Source organism: Mixia osmundae (genome assembly GCF_000708205.1).
Source record: "Mixia osmundae IAM 14324 unplaced genomic scaffold scaffold_8, whole genome shotgun sequence".
NCBI classification, from domain to species: domain Eukaryota; kingdom Fungi; phylum Basidiomycota; class Mixiomycetes; order Mixiales; family Mixiaceae; genus Mixia; species Mixia osmundae.
This window is the reverse complement of record NW_014575556.1, coordinates 357,474-371,005: the sequence shown is the minus strand read 5'-3', so window position 1 is coordinate 371,005 and position 13,532 is coordinate 357,474. Positions and strand designations below refer to the sequence as shown.

The 13,532-nt window shown below is 55.6% G+C and overlaps 5 protein-coding genes across 5 annotated transcripts; 4 read left to right on the top strand and 1 right to left on the bottom strand.

Moving 5' to 3' along the window:
* Nucleotides 1-45: 45 nt before the first annotated feature.
* L969DRAFT_51873 (uncharacterized protein) lies at nucleotides 46-755 on the top strand (the record flags this gene model as incomplete). Its single annotated transcript, XM_014711100.1, has 2 exons — nucleotides 46-528; nucleotides 591-755. The coding sequence occupies 2 exons, from the start codon at nucleotides 46-48 to the stop codon at nucleotides 753-755; spliced, it is 648 nt and encodes a 215-aa protein (XP_014566586.1).
* A 19-nt stretch (nucleotides 756-774) lies between these two features.
* On the bottom strand, nucleotides 775-2,579 carry L969DRAFT_18792 (uncharacterized protein; the record flags this gene model as incomplete). Its single annotated transcript, XM_014710904.1, has 4 exons — nucleotides 775-1,139; nucleotides 1,196-1,671; nucleotides 1,723-2,219; nucleotides 2,271-2,579. 4 exons carry the CDS (start codon nucleotides 2,577-2,579, stop codon nucleotides 775-777), a joined length of 1,647 nt encoding a protein of 548 aa, XP_014566390.1.
* A 47-nt stretch (nucleotides 2,580-2,626) lies between these two features.
* Nucleotides 2,627-3,054, top strand: L969DRAFT_560793 (uncharacterized protein). The gene has a single exon (XM_014711099.1). The coding sequence runs from the start codon at nucleotides 2,718-2,720 to the stop codon at nucleotides 2,946-2,948; it is 231 nt and encodes a 76-aa protein (XP_014566585.1). The 5' UTR covers nucleotides 2,627-2,717; the 3' UTR covers nucleotides 2,949-3,054.
* A 1,972-nt stretch (nucleotides 3,055-5,026) lies between these two features.
* On the top strand, nucleotides 5,027-8,725 carry L969DRAFT_51585 (uncharacterized protein; the record flags this gene model as incomplete). Its single annotated transcript, XM_014711098.1, has 5 exons — nucleotides 5,027-5,384; nucleotides 5,436-5,971; nucleotides 6,020-6,125; nucleotides 6,180-8,590; nucleotides 8,633-8,725. The coding sequence occupies 5 exons, from the start codon at nucleotides 5,027-5,029 to the stop codon at nucleotides 8,723-8,725; spliced, it is 3,504 nt and encodes a 1,167-aa protein (XP_014566584.1).
* Nucleotides 8,726-8,929: 204 nt separating this feature from the next.
* Nucleotides 8,930-13,491, top strand: L969DRAFT_52194 (uncharacterized protein; the record flags this gene model as incomplete). Its single annotated transcript, XM_014711097.1, has 8 exons — nucleotides 8,930-9,354; nucleotides 9,421-10,231; nucleotides 10,278-10,424; nucleotides 10,474-10,623; nucleotides 10,672-10,926; nucleotides 10,973-11,691; nucleotides 11,800-11,873; nucleotides 11,936-13,491. 8 exons carry the CDS (start codon nucleotides 8,930-8,932, stop codon nucleotides 13,489-13,491), a joined length of 4,137 nt encoding a protein of 1,378 aa, XP_014566583.1.
* Nucleotides 13,492-13,532: the final 41 nt, after the last annotated feature.

Sequence of the window (13,532 nt, the reverse complement as noted above, 5' to 3'; positions counted from 1 at the left end):
TGCTGCGTGCCTGAGCCGAGGCGCGATCCGGTTATCTCACTGACGATGCAGGTCGAGGGCGTGACTGCAGAGGGAGAAGTTGCAGCGTTCGCATCTCGCAAGAGACCCATCCTGACTGGTCACGTCAGGAAGCTCGGTATCCAAAAGGCAAGTGATGCCAATTTGCGACCGTCGAGCAACTTGCGTGGCAGTCGCATCAATCATGGCCTAGGCACGGGCGCATTTCAGTCTGGCTCTGCAGGCCGTGCAAATGTCTCTGCGACCCTCGAGGAAGCCAAGACGAGGACGCTCAAGATCACGCGGAAGAGCTCGTTTGCATTCTATTTGCGCAAAGGTGTTACGAGCTTCAGAGACGAGGGCGTCGTCGTCGTGCAGCTGCATGCCTTGGGCGCCGCGATACCTATGGCGCTCTCTCTCGCGCTCGCCATTCCCGACGCGCTTCCCTGCGGCTCTGCGGGCCTCGAGACGCAGATCAAGACAGGTTCGATCGAATTGCAGGACGAGATCATCCCGCCAGATGACAGAGAGGTGAGCTCGTATGGTTGCACTAGCATTGGTCGAGTCCTGATACCGAGCGAGCCTGTCGCTAGGATCTTGACATCCAGACGCAAACGCGAACAAAGTCGACCGTCGAAGTCACGATGCGACTGAAGCATATTGCCGCCCAAGCTGTTCTCGACAGTGCACACCGCGCAAGAGGCCATCAAGGCATCTCGCGCAGCAGGTCGGGCCGAGGTAGGGGCGCAGCTCGGTAGCGATCTTGTTGGCAGTCCGTCATCGAAAATTGAGCTTGACAAGGAAGAGGAGAATGTCCGACATGACATGCACCGACGTCCACACAAGACAGATCGTCAGCTCTGGAAACTCCCGCAGGCAGTTGAGTCCCATGTTGGTGATATCGACCGCGTAGATCCATCGACAGATCTGTCTAGCCGCAAAAGACGACGCTAGCTCTGTAGCCCAGATTAGCAATGTAGCGATTGCGGTCAGGCTGTAGGTGTAATGGAAGGGATCGTTATCAGACGAGTCGAACTTAAAGAATGGATACACGTCCGAATTGGGACCAAAGTGCAGGATCGTCAGCCAGCCTAAGAAGCCGAGCGCTGTCACATTCTCAGCCAAGTTGCGAAGGTAGAGCGCTGAGAGTAGTCTGTCAGCCTGTGCGCGGTGTCCACCACATGCACTGTGAGCTTACAGTGTCCCATGATCTCCTGATGCTCTTCATATGAGCGTTCGTAGCCTACCAGCCATTGCAGCGAACGGTAAGCTGGCTTGGAAAGTGCAATCGGATAGAATGTGATGATCCAGATCGACGACAGTAGCTGAATGAGCGCATACTGGTCTGGCGAGCGCAGGCGAGCGAATAACGTCCTGTAGAAGACGTAGTAGACCAGAAGAAAGTAGTATCGGAAGACGAAAAGCAGTGCTCTGCTTCTGACCTGATACTCTAGGATGTAGCCAACCGCACTCGAAAGGATCTGGACAGTTATAATCCACGTCCAGACATAGGCTGCGCCGTCTAGGGACTGGTGGGGCAGCGTATTGAGGAATACTGTCGCATAGCCTTGTCCGAGAATGAGCGAGACGAGGGCGACGATGAGCGACAGGCAAAACCAGAGGAAGCGTATGTAAGACTTTGGGATCCGTCTCGTCAGCTGTCTCTCGAGGAACCTGCGTAGCGACATGAGCTGTGTATCTCGCCAATACTCAGCGCAGTCTTACGTGCGCTGCATGTCCGTCAGACTGTGACGATACGACATACGTCGGTCTGATCTGAGTTTGATGAAGCAGGCTAGTGCGGGCATTGACATTGTCAAAAAGGCGAGCGAGACCCAGAGCGTCTTCCTTCCCCAGTCTGGATCCTCTGTGGGATTGTGATGTCCCTTTTTCGGTCTCTGCTCGTCCTGGCGGCGCCTGATACCGAAAGCGTCGAGATGATGGAGCAACAAGCCAACGGCGAGCGCGCTCATCCACATGAACGCATATGAAATCTTGCCGCCCAGTCTCTGAGGCCACCAGTTGAGCCGGTACAGTCCGAATAGCGACGTGATCCACACGAGTGCGCCAGCCTGATAGAGGCCAAAGTAGATTAGGAGGAAGAAGTAAAAGTTGACGTCGACCGGTAAATCGTCCTCGTCTTGAGCTGCCTGCTGGTCATTGACCTTGCTTGTGCCGTAGGGATCCGAGACCGGAAAGGGCAGTGCACACCATATCCAGATCTGCAGTTGTGATCAGTGCTGCCGTGCTGACAAGTCCATTCTGAGGCTCACAATCAGGCAAGGCACAAGTACGAGGATAGCCCATCGTCTCCACCAGGCATTGAGCCATCTATGGACTTGTTGAGGTCCTGGACGGAGGCCCACGAGCAGCCATGTCCTTTCATCGTCCTCCGGAACATCCTCGGGGGCAACGTGTGAGAGACGCCGAGATACGCTGCCCAGGCGACGACGTGATTGTGAAGTGAGCGGCGAGGCTGGCAAGGCGTGCGCTCGGTACCTGCCCGCTACGTAGTAGTTGGAAGGCGACTGCACATCTTGCGAGACTATTCTATCCTTGCCAGCCTCAAATGCACTGAACATGCGTTCATCCGCCTGGCAGCTCGGCACTTCTGCCTTTCAATTTCGAGCGCGACTGTTCTCAACATTTGCCACGCGCGCGCGGTGCTCACTCAGTCAGGGCCACAGACTCCGTGCAAAGATCACGCGTGACAAGCATCAATGACCGTCTGGTCCTTGCCTTGTCTCGTTGCGCTCGAGTGGGTGAGCGACAGCGCCGAGCCTAGCGCTCACAGGATGGTGATCAGAATTCGGCAGCTTGGATCACCCGCGTGCCAGGCGGAACGGATCTCGCTGATTCGCCAATGTGCGTCTCGGCGAGATACTGCCGCCTTGAAGCTGTTGAACACGTTCAAGCTGCCGCTTGATCTGAATGTAATCCGCTTTCGCTAGTCGAGGCTGCCGCTATGCGATCGGCTGCGCTAGCAGCGGACGGCGCTCTTTCCAATGTGAACGCAGCGGTCTCGAATATTGTCGAAAGTCAGAAATCATGCGGACTGTCTAACTGAGCCCTGTTGACCTGGCGTAAGGCTATTGCAGCGCTTCGCTGATGCAATGGGCACCCAAGCAGCGGTGCCCAACTGACACGTCGTTCTTGCCTCTTTTGATATGACATATAGAGTATGCATGTTTCGATCCACGGGACTTGTAGCGATTACAAGCCCGTGACCGGAAAGATTGACAGCATGAGGCATGGGTTTGCAGGCCGGTCCTCCCATATGTTGTCATGAATGCACAACCCTCGGCTTGCGGGGGCGATCGTCTACGACGGGGATGCTGGGATCGACGGCGTCGACTCGGAAGGGCACCCTCGACCTCTGTCTTCGAGGCTCATTTGGCATCGAGGTTAGCGTTCATCATGTGACACGTCCGCAAATCTGTCATCACGTGATTAAATTCATTTGACGGCAGGCTGAGGTCACCAAAGTCACAAACGTTTCGCAGACATGCTTGTTATCAGTGCAAACATCTGGCAGTAGCTTTTGAAACAATATTGCACAAAGACTTGCTCAGTGCTGTCGCATAGCATATCAAGCCCGTACACAGGTTTTCAAATTTTCGATCAGAATCAGTGCCATAATGCGCTAGTGTACTCTAGATGTGGTCTACTGCCCGACGGAAAAGACTCAGAGCAATCGGTGAGACAGAATATTGCTTGATGACGTGGTCACTACTGCATCACGTGCTCCTCAAACCTTTGCGGGGACTTGCGCAGGGTCTCTGCGGGGCATGCGTCAATCGCCGGCCTGTGGGGCGCACGGCAGGCGTGGCGGCCTGTGGGGGCAAGTAGCAATCAGGCGTGTGCTCAAGCGGGGCACGAAGTTGTCACACTGATCGTCACCCTCAACACGCCGGACTCTTCATGACATCAGACCTGAACGCTTCCAATTAGACGCCCGAAAGTCAACATGCTGCTCGACAACACTGCTGGATCAAGGTGCAGATCCATTCGACATGCCAGGCAATGTAGACTTGGCAACCCAGGCTTCACTGCTAGAATCCTGATCATTTGATTGCCCACCGACAACGCAGCCACATGTCGCTGCTCGTCTGCCGGCTGTGATACTCGCTGTCGTGGTCATAGCGCAATGATATGTGGTCTTAGACTCATGCGAGTGAATGCGAGTGTGTAATGCATTGCGATAAGCTATCGTTCAATCCACAGTTGGTGTCGTCAAACAAGGTGGCAACGTGTGCTGATCTGACGATGTCGGGCGAAATGATTTCAGAAGGAGCGCATATTCATTCAGGATACTCCAGGCCTCTGCAGGCTGAACAGCCGCAAGCATTTGGTTATTCTGTAGTCAATGAGCTCGGCTCGGTGACGGTCGGCTTGATGAGCTAGCGTCGGTGAGGATCATAGGCAGTCTCGACGCAAAATTAAGTCGGATATCTCCTCTGATCTGCGCCGTCGAGCGATGTCGACCTGCTGGCCCAAGTAATATGCCAGGAGACTTTGAGCATCAGGGCTTCTGTCAAGGTTGAGAGGCGATGAAGTGCTGTGAGGGAGCGCAAAGCAGTTCGGCTGTAACGCAGTAGATCGGCAATCTCCTTGCAAGCGTGTCGCGGCGTTTCAGAGCTACACTGGCCGCGGCCGTGGGTGGCATGCGCGCCCGGCACCGGCAGAGCATCGCGACTGTGCAAAATTTTGTTCAAAGTCGAAAGAAGCAGCAAGCGGCCACTCGAGCGAGCTCCTCCCTTGGCTTCATCTTTTTATGTAAGCTCTTGCATGGCGCCCGTCGAAGCAATGGTCTCGGATATGCAGCTAGGCACGTCAGCCGAGCTGCTGTCGCGACACTTCTGTTCAAACCCCTACGCTGATTGCCAAAGGACGCTCTCTGACGGGTTGCTTCCTCTTTCTGCAGGTTCGACGAGCGTACGTCGCAAGACTACCTGGCAGATCATCTTTGGCGAGCATCACAACATCCCTCTCTCGCTTGGCAAGACTAGACGAGCTCTGCAGGCCCACCATGGCAACTCTCAGACTAGCTCGCCAAGGCCTCAGCCGCAGCGCTAGGACATCCTCGTCTCCTCCTCTCGTTGCGCGCGCGACAGCCGTGCACAGCACTCCATGCCTCACTCGCAGGTCGTATGTCACGCCCACAAGCCAGCGACAGGCCGAGGTCGTGGAGCAGCCTGTACTCAACTCACCTTCTGAGCTCGCTCGCAAGATCTCTGCCAGCGTTTTGCCCAAATTGCAGAAGCCCAACGTTCGCAAGGTACTGGTCGTCGGCTCCGGCGGTCTGAGTATCGGTCAGGCTGGCGAATTCGACTATTCGGGTTCTCAGGCCATCAAGGCTCTGCGCGAAAGCAATGTCGAAGCCATTGGTGAGCTTTTGCTGCCATACTATCGCATCTGAGCTCAATCAGGCGTTTCAGTCATCAATGCCAACATCGCTACTATGCAGACTTCGCATGCTATCGCCTCGGAAGTCTACTTTCTCCCCATCAGCGCCGAATATGTATCTTACGTCCTCGAGAAAGAGCGACCCGACGGCATCTTGCTCACTTTCGGAGGCCAGTCAGCACTCAATGTCGGTATTCAGCTCGAGAAGATGGGCGTACTGGAACGACTGGGCGTCCAAGTGCTCGGCACGCCCATCCGCACGCTTGAGGTGTCCGAGGACCGTGATCTATTCGTCAAGGCACTCAACGAGATTGATATCCCAGCAGCACACTCGACAGCTGTCTCTACCGTAGATGACGCTCTTGCTGCGGCTGAGCAGATTGGCTATCCCGTCATCTTGCGCTCAGCCTTCTCGCTCGGCGGCCTGGGCTCTGGCTTTGCGCATGATGCCGATGAGCTCAGAGATCTGTCCGCTCGCAGTCTGACTCTCAGTCCACAAGTCTTAATCGAAAAGTCGCTCAAGGGATGGAAAGAGCTCGAGTACGAAGTTCTGCGCGACGCAGCTGATGTGAGGCTAGTTTGAGACCCCGCAATGCCGACTAACGTGACTGGGCAGAATTGCATCACCGTATGCAACATGGAAAACTTTGATCCTCTCGGAACGCACACCGGCGATTCCATCGTCATCGCTCCTTCTCAGACGCTCAGCGACGATGAGTATCGTGGGTCCTCAATCAGCTCTTGACGAGCCAAGGGTTGACAACTGTATCCTGTAGACATGCTTCGCACGGCTGCTATCAAGATTGTGCGTCATGTCGGCGTAGTAGGAGAGTGCAATGTGCAATACGCACTCCACCCTACCAAGCGCGAGTACATGGTCATCGAGATGAACGCTCGCCTGTCTCGCTCATCCGCGCTCGCATCAAAAGCGACTGGATACCCTCTTGCATACACAGCGGCCAAGATTGCGCTCGGTCACACATTGCCCGAGCTGCCAAACGCAGTGACGAAGACGACGACGGCTTGCTTCGAGCCTTCGCTTGATTATATTGTCACCAAGATTCCTAAATGGGATCTCGCCAAGTTTCAATATGTCAATCGGGAGGTAGGATCGTCGATGAAGTCCGTTGGCGAAGTTATGGCGATTGGTCGGACATTTGAGGAATCGTTGCAAAAAGCAGTCAGACAGGTCGATCCTCGCTTTTCCGGTTTCCAGGCAGCATGGGAGCCGGAAGATCTCGAGCACGCTCTTTCGGTGCCTACGGATCGTCGCCTGTTTGCCATCGCTCACGCAATGATCAACAAGCATTGGTCTGTCGAACGTGTCCATCAGCTCACGAAGATAGATAGGTGGTTCCTTCACAAGCTTGACAATATCGTGCAAGTCCACAATGCTTTCCTCGAGATGGGCGACATCACAAAGGCAGACTTTGACGTGATAAAGCACGCCAAGAAGATGGGTTTCTCTGACAAGCAGATCGCAGGCCTCGTCGGCTCGACAGAGCTCGAGGTGCGCGCGCATCGCAAATCGCTTGGCGTCACTCCGTTCGTGAAGCGTATCGACACATTAGCGGCAGAGTATCCCGCCAATACAAACTATCTCTACACCACCTACAACGCCTCTCAGCACGATGTCGAATTCAATGAGCACGGGACTATGGTCCTAGGTAGCGGGGTTTATCGTATCGGTAGCTCTGTCGAATTTGACTGGTGCGCCGTCACCTGTGCGCGAAAGATCAGAGATCTCGGCAGAAAGACGGTGATGATCAATTACAACCCAGAGACGGTCTCGACAGACTTCGACGAAGCAGATCGACTGTACTTCGAAGAGCTTGGCTTTGAACGTGTTATGGATATCTACGAGCTCGAAGCTGCTGACGGTGTTGTCGTCAGCGTCGGTGGTCAATTGCCACAGAACATTGCGCTTCGACTCAAGGACGCCGGCCTCAATGTTCTCGGTACAGATCCGAAACAGATTGATAATGCAGAGGACCGACACAAATTCTCTGCCATTCTCGACGCAAATGGAATCGATCAGCCAGACTGGATCGAAGCGACAGATCTCGAATCTGCCACAACCTTTTCAGACAAGGTTGGCTTCCCCGTATTGATCAGACCGTCCTACGTTCTCTCGGGCGCGGCAATGAACGTTGTGTACGAGCGAGATGCGCTCGTTCACGCACTATCGGCAGCTGCAGAGGTGTCTGCAGAATATCCGGCAGTTATCACAAAGTTCATAGACGGCGCACAAGAGATTGATGTGGATGCTGTCGCTCACAATGGCAAGCTGCTCATTCATGCGGTTTCCGAACATGTCGAGAACGCTGGTGTCCACTCTGGCGATGCTACGCTTGTCCTCCCGCCTTTCTCACTTCATGAAGGCGACCTCGCCCGTCTTAAGACGATTGCTGAAAAGGTGGCTTCCGCCTTTGACATCAGCGGTCCTTTCAACATGCAGATCATTCGCAAGGAAGGCGATTCTCCCTGGGAGCCAACGACGCTCAAAGTGATCGAGTGCAATCTGCGAGCGTCAAGATCATTTCCCTTTGTCTCTAAAGTACTCGGCACCAACTTTATCGACGTCGCCACGGCAGCTATTCTCAATCAGCAGGTACCTGCGCCGTATGATCCCATGAAGGAAAAGCGAGACTATGTGGCCATCAAGGTGCCACAGTTCTCCTGGACTCGTCTTGCCGGCGCAGATCCCTTCCTCGGTGTCGAAATGGCGAGCACGGGCGAGGTGGCGGCATTTGGTCAAAACATTCACGAGGCCTATTGGGCATCCCTTTTGTCCACAACGGGCTTCAAGGTTCCTCCACCTGGCAGTGGTATTCTGATTGGAGGCGACATCACCAAGCCAGAGATGCGCACTGTCGCCAAAGGCTTTTCTGACCTTGGCTATAAGCTCTACTGCTCGAGCCACGAGATCGAAGACTTCATCGCGGACCTGCCTTATGTGCGCAAGGCGAAGCGAATCTTCTTCCCCAAGACGGACAAGCGCAAGCTGCGTGAGGTTTTCGAAGAGTTTGACATCACCTGCGTCGTCAATCTAGCCAAGTCGCGCGGTCGTGACACCTTTGACGAAGACTATGTTGCTCGTCGCAACGGAGTCGATTTCGGACTGCCTTTGCTCAATAATGCCCGTTGCGCCCAGCTCTTTGTCGAGTCTCTTGCCAGTGCGTCTCATGTCTTGTCATATTGTTACAGGAGCTGACACGAGCGAGCAGAGCAAAAGGCGATCAATGGACTGGCAGGCTATCGCGAGAATCGCGTGCCGAGTGAAGTCAAATCTTGGGCAGACTTTGTCGGCTCTCATGTATAGTATGCTGCATGCTTAGACGCCCGTTCCTAGAATGTATTGCAAACTTGACTGCCCCTGCGCGCCTGCCATGGTGCCTAGAAGCTCGCTGCCCGGCGCCACGCTGTAGCTACGCAGGCAATCTCTCTCGCTAAGCGCGTCTGCCAAGACGAATCGCAGCTCGGCCTACCACTGGCTGCTGCGGTTACATCCCTGCAAACCGACACCATGAAGCGCTCAGTAGACTCAAAGCCGATCGCCTCGACCTCCAGCTTCCGTGCTGTCAATGCAGGATCAGGCAGCACGGTGCTCAAGGAGGGTGACGCCGCAGATGAGATGGAGGTCATCATGCTAGGAGCCGGGCAAGAAGTGGGCAGGTCATGCTGTGTGATCAAGTACAAGGGCGTGACGCTGGTCTGTGATGCGGGCGTCCATCCAGCCTACTCGGGCATGCCTGCGCTACCGTTCATCGACGAGCTCGACTGGGACACCGTCGACGCTATCCTCGTCACTCACTTCCATCTCGACCATGCAGCCGGACTTCCCTACATCATGGAGAAGACCAACTTCAAGGACGGCGGAGGCAGGGTCTACATGACTCATGCTACCAAGGATGTGTACGAGCTCCTTATGCAAGACTTTGTCCGTATCAGGTGCCTCTCTCTTTCCTTCCTTAGCCGTCTGAGCCTGTCTTGATGTCTCTGCTGTCTCTGCTGCAGCATCATCGAAGGTACCGACACGAGTCAGCGCATCATGGACGCCGAGAACCTTGAGGCCTCTCTGGAGACGATTCAAGGCATACGGTTCTATGAAGAAGTGACGATACCCATCTCGAGCAAGCGTTCGACGACTTCAGTCAGGTTCACTTCCTATCCAGCCGGTCATGTCCTGGGCGCCTCTATGTTTCTCATAGAGATCGGGGGCGCCCGTGTACTCTACACGGGCGATTACTCGACAGAGGCCGATATGCACCTCATACCGGCCTCTGTGCCCACCTGGGGAGGCAAGCGACCGGATGTGATGATCTGCGAGTCAACTTTCGGCGTCCAGTCATTCGAGCCAAAGGCAATCAGAGAGGCGCAATTCACCAATAAAATCAAAACGATCCTGAAGCGTGGCGGCAAGGTCCTTCTGCCAGCCTTCTCTTCTGGGGTGTCGCAGGAGCTTCTCCTCGTGCTTGACGACTTTTGGGAGAAGAATCCGGACCTTCACGAGTTTCCGATCTACTACGTCACATCACTCGCATCGCGCGTGCTCAAGGTCTACCGGCAGCACATCTCCTCTCAATCTCAGAAGATCCAACAGCGCGCTGCGAGTGGAGACAATCCTTACGATTTTGGAAAAGGCAGGTTTGTCAAAGAGTTGCGGTCTATTAGGCGTGGGGTGGCCGACAAGAGCCCCTGTGTCGTTGTCGCCACACCCGGCATGCTTCAGCCCGGCACGAGCAGAGAGCTGCTTGAGCGGTGGGCGGGCGACCGTCGCAATGGTCTCATCCTCTGCGGCTACTCCGTCGAGGGCTCGCTCGCGAGGGTAATCTCGCTGCGGCTTCTTCTGACTGCGCTCACCGCATTCGCAGGACTTACAAGCCGAGCCCGACGAGTTCATGAGTGTAGAGGGACGCCGGATCCCTCGTCGTATCAGCGTGGACGTCATCAGCTTCGCCCAACATGTCGATTTCAGCCAGAACGCATCGTTTATAGACGCCGTGAGGCCGGCCAATCTTGTGAGCTATGCGCAGTCTCGAGTCTTTCATTTGCCTGACGCACCTCGAGATCCTCGTACACGGCGAAGCACGCAATGTGACGACCTTACAGGCAGCTCTACAGAAGATCTATGCAGACAAGAAGGATGAGATGAAAGTCTATGCCCCGCGCAACTTGCAGCCGATCAAGATCAGGATAGCGCGCAACCAGGTCGCTCGGGTATGTTGACCACAGCTTGAGAAAGCAGCCAACTGACGATACATCCAGGCTGTCGGGGGCCTAGCAAAGGAGCATCTGCCAGATGGTGCGCCCGTCGGCGGGTTGCTGTTCGTCAAAGACGCGCAATACACGCTGCTCGATCCTAAGGATCTCAAGGAGTTCACCGGACTTTCGACAAGCACTATCGCACAGAAGCAACGAATACAACTTGACGTCGGCTGGGATCTCATCCACTGGCATCTCGAGGGCATGTACGGCAGCGTTGAGACTGGTGTCGATCCAGACGGGCTCGCCACTTTCAGAGTCAGTCCTTGCGATCCCATCTGATCATATGCTGACCGGCAGACAGGTCATGAAATCCGTCGACTTGAAGCATGTGCAGAAGAACGAGTACTGTCTTGAATGGGGCAGCGGCGTAACGAACGATATGGTGGCAGATTCTCTACTGGCGCTTTTGCTGGGCATCAGTAAAAGTCCGGCCTCAGTCAAAGTCAGCCACAAAGAGCATCGGCATGAACACGCAGAAGCGGATCCAAGCAGTCTTGACGAGCAAGGCTTGCCGCCCCGACTAGCCAGACTGATAGCGTTCCTCGATACGCATTTTGGCGGCATCGAGTTGCTTACTGCCTCGCAGGCAGCAGAAGCACACCGAGCGAAACTGGAAGCTCAGCAAACGAAGCTCGATGCTCTCTCGGTCGGTGATGTCAAGCCAGACCTGACAGCACAAGCACGAATGCACGCGGATTCGAGAGCGATAGATCAGCCGGCGATCAAGGTCGAGACTGACGCAGGCTCAACGGCCGATGTCACCTCAGCACACCCAGTACGTGACGAGCTCGACGAAGAGCCTGATGCGCCCGTGTTGAGAGTGCGCCTCGATGACCATATCGCCGACGTAAACCTGCTCACAATGCGAGTCGACTGCGACTATCCGGCATTTCAGAAACGAGTCGAGAATGTCGTGTCTCTCGCGGTACAGCTTGTGACTCCACTCAGCGAGGCTAGATCGGTCAGGAAGAATGTTCTGGGGGGTCACACTCGCCTAGACAAGTTATCGAGGCCATCGTAGTCAGCATGCATAATTCTTGACGCGCCGTCTGAGTGTCGTCCTTGCCGCCGACTGCCCGCAGCCCTATGTGCCTCTTTGGGCGAGCAATGTGACATGTCGTCAGTCAGCATAGTCTCGGAGACTGCGCTGCCTACGGGTACCACGACGGCGAGCGGTGTAGCTCAGTCTAACCCGCTACTGGGTACGCAGGCTGAGCTCTATCGCGCTAGTAAGCCCAGGCTAACTATGCCTGCCTGTCTGCAGCCTTTGAGCCGCCATTTGTGTATTCACTGCCGATCCAGCTGCTCGTGGCAGGATGCACGCTCACGCTGCTCACGGTGCTGATGTGCCATCTCTTGTTCACTGTGAGATACCATCTGCCTCTCAATCGGCTCAACTATGCGCTGCAACTACAAGCCACTGCGATCTCCATCATCGCCAACTCTGTGTACATCGGCCTCGTCATGGGCGAGCTCAGGGGCCGCAGCAGGCAGTGGCCGTACATGTTTGAATATGTCGAGATCTTTGTACCCGATGTGCACTGGTCGAACGCCAGAAAGGCGGCGTGGCAGGCCCTCGTCGCTATCACGACACTGTCTGCGCATGCGACCCACATCCAGTTCCTCACGCTTCTCTTCCCCTCACGCCTCGAGTTCAAGCTCATCGTCCTCTTTCTCGGACCGCTCGCGCTTGCAGCAGCAGGACTTGCTTTCACCATGCTCATCTCGAGCGATCAGTATTCCGACCTCGGCGAGGCCATGCAGGCGGTCTGCAACTCCACTCTCACTCTCCTCTATACGATCGCCCTCCTCATCTGGGGCCTCTTCATCAATCGCAAACGCGCTTGGCGTACCGAAGGTGGAACAGCCGGCTTCGGCGCAGTCTCTGTCACTCTGGCCCTCATCGGCACGGCTGTCAACTTTGTCGAGGTGAAGGAAGACGCGCTACTTTGGCTGCCCCAAGTTGTCGTCTGCATCTTGCTTTGGCAGTCCTGGGTATCCTTCTGGTGGTGGGTAGGAGCAGGCATGTACGCTGGCGAAGTAGCGGACAGAGAGCAGCGCAAGCAACGCCGGGAGCGTCGGAAAGCGCGACGCGAGCAAAAGCTGCATGACAGGGACGAGAGCACACCTCTCACTACGAGGCTCGGCAGAGCCATTTCTGCACAGACCGACCATGCCACCTCACGGTTACGTTTGCGCCGCTTTCGCACTGCTGATTCGATGCGGCCTGCTACTATCGTCGCCGAGCCTGGGCCGTCCATCGAGCTGCAGGATCTTGCACAGCCTGGTCTGCCAGACGAGTCAGGCGAATCGTCTGGCAGCAACCCATCGACGAGCGTTCACCCCGTCGTTGCCTTCATCACCAGGCCCAAGATCATCGCAAGCACGCTCAACAGGCTACGATCTGCTCACGAGACAGCAGCGAAAGACCGCGCTCTGCAGACCACGCCACACCAATCCGTCGGCCTTCGCGGCGTCATCACTCGTGGTCTAGCGGACATGCATGGCACTCGAGTCGATACTCATCAGTCCACTGGTCAGGATACCCTGCAGGACTTTCCGACCGCAACAACGAGCGCCATCCGCCAGGAGGAGCTGGCCGCCGTCATGAGTCTCACGCCAGACGACACGAACGGCAATCAGAGCGACTGGGAAGACCTGCAGCCCACTTCCCCGCTCAATGCAGAGATCGGCCGAGTAGATCGGCGTGCCGACCCGCACTATGTCGTCCATCGTCCGTCGGCCGATGTCACCACTGGCTGGGCTTGGCTGGGCCCTTTGCGGTCTTGGCGGCTCAAGGACAGAACAGTCTACTCTTGACAGATATGACATGTTGTACAAGTCTCGTGTTGATGTAATGC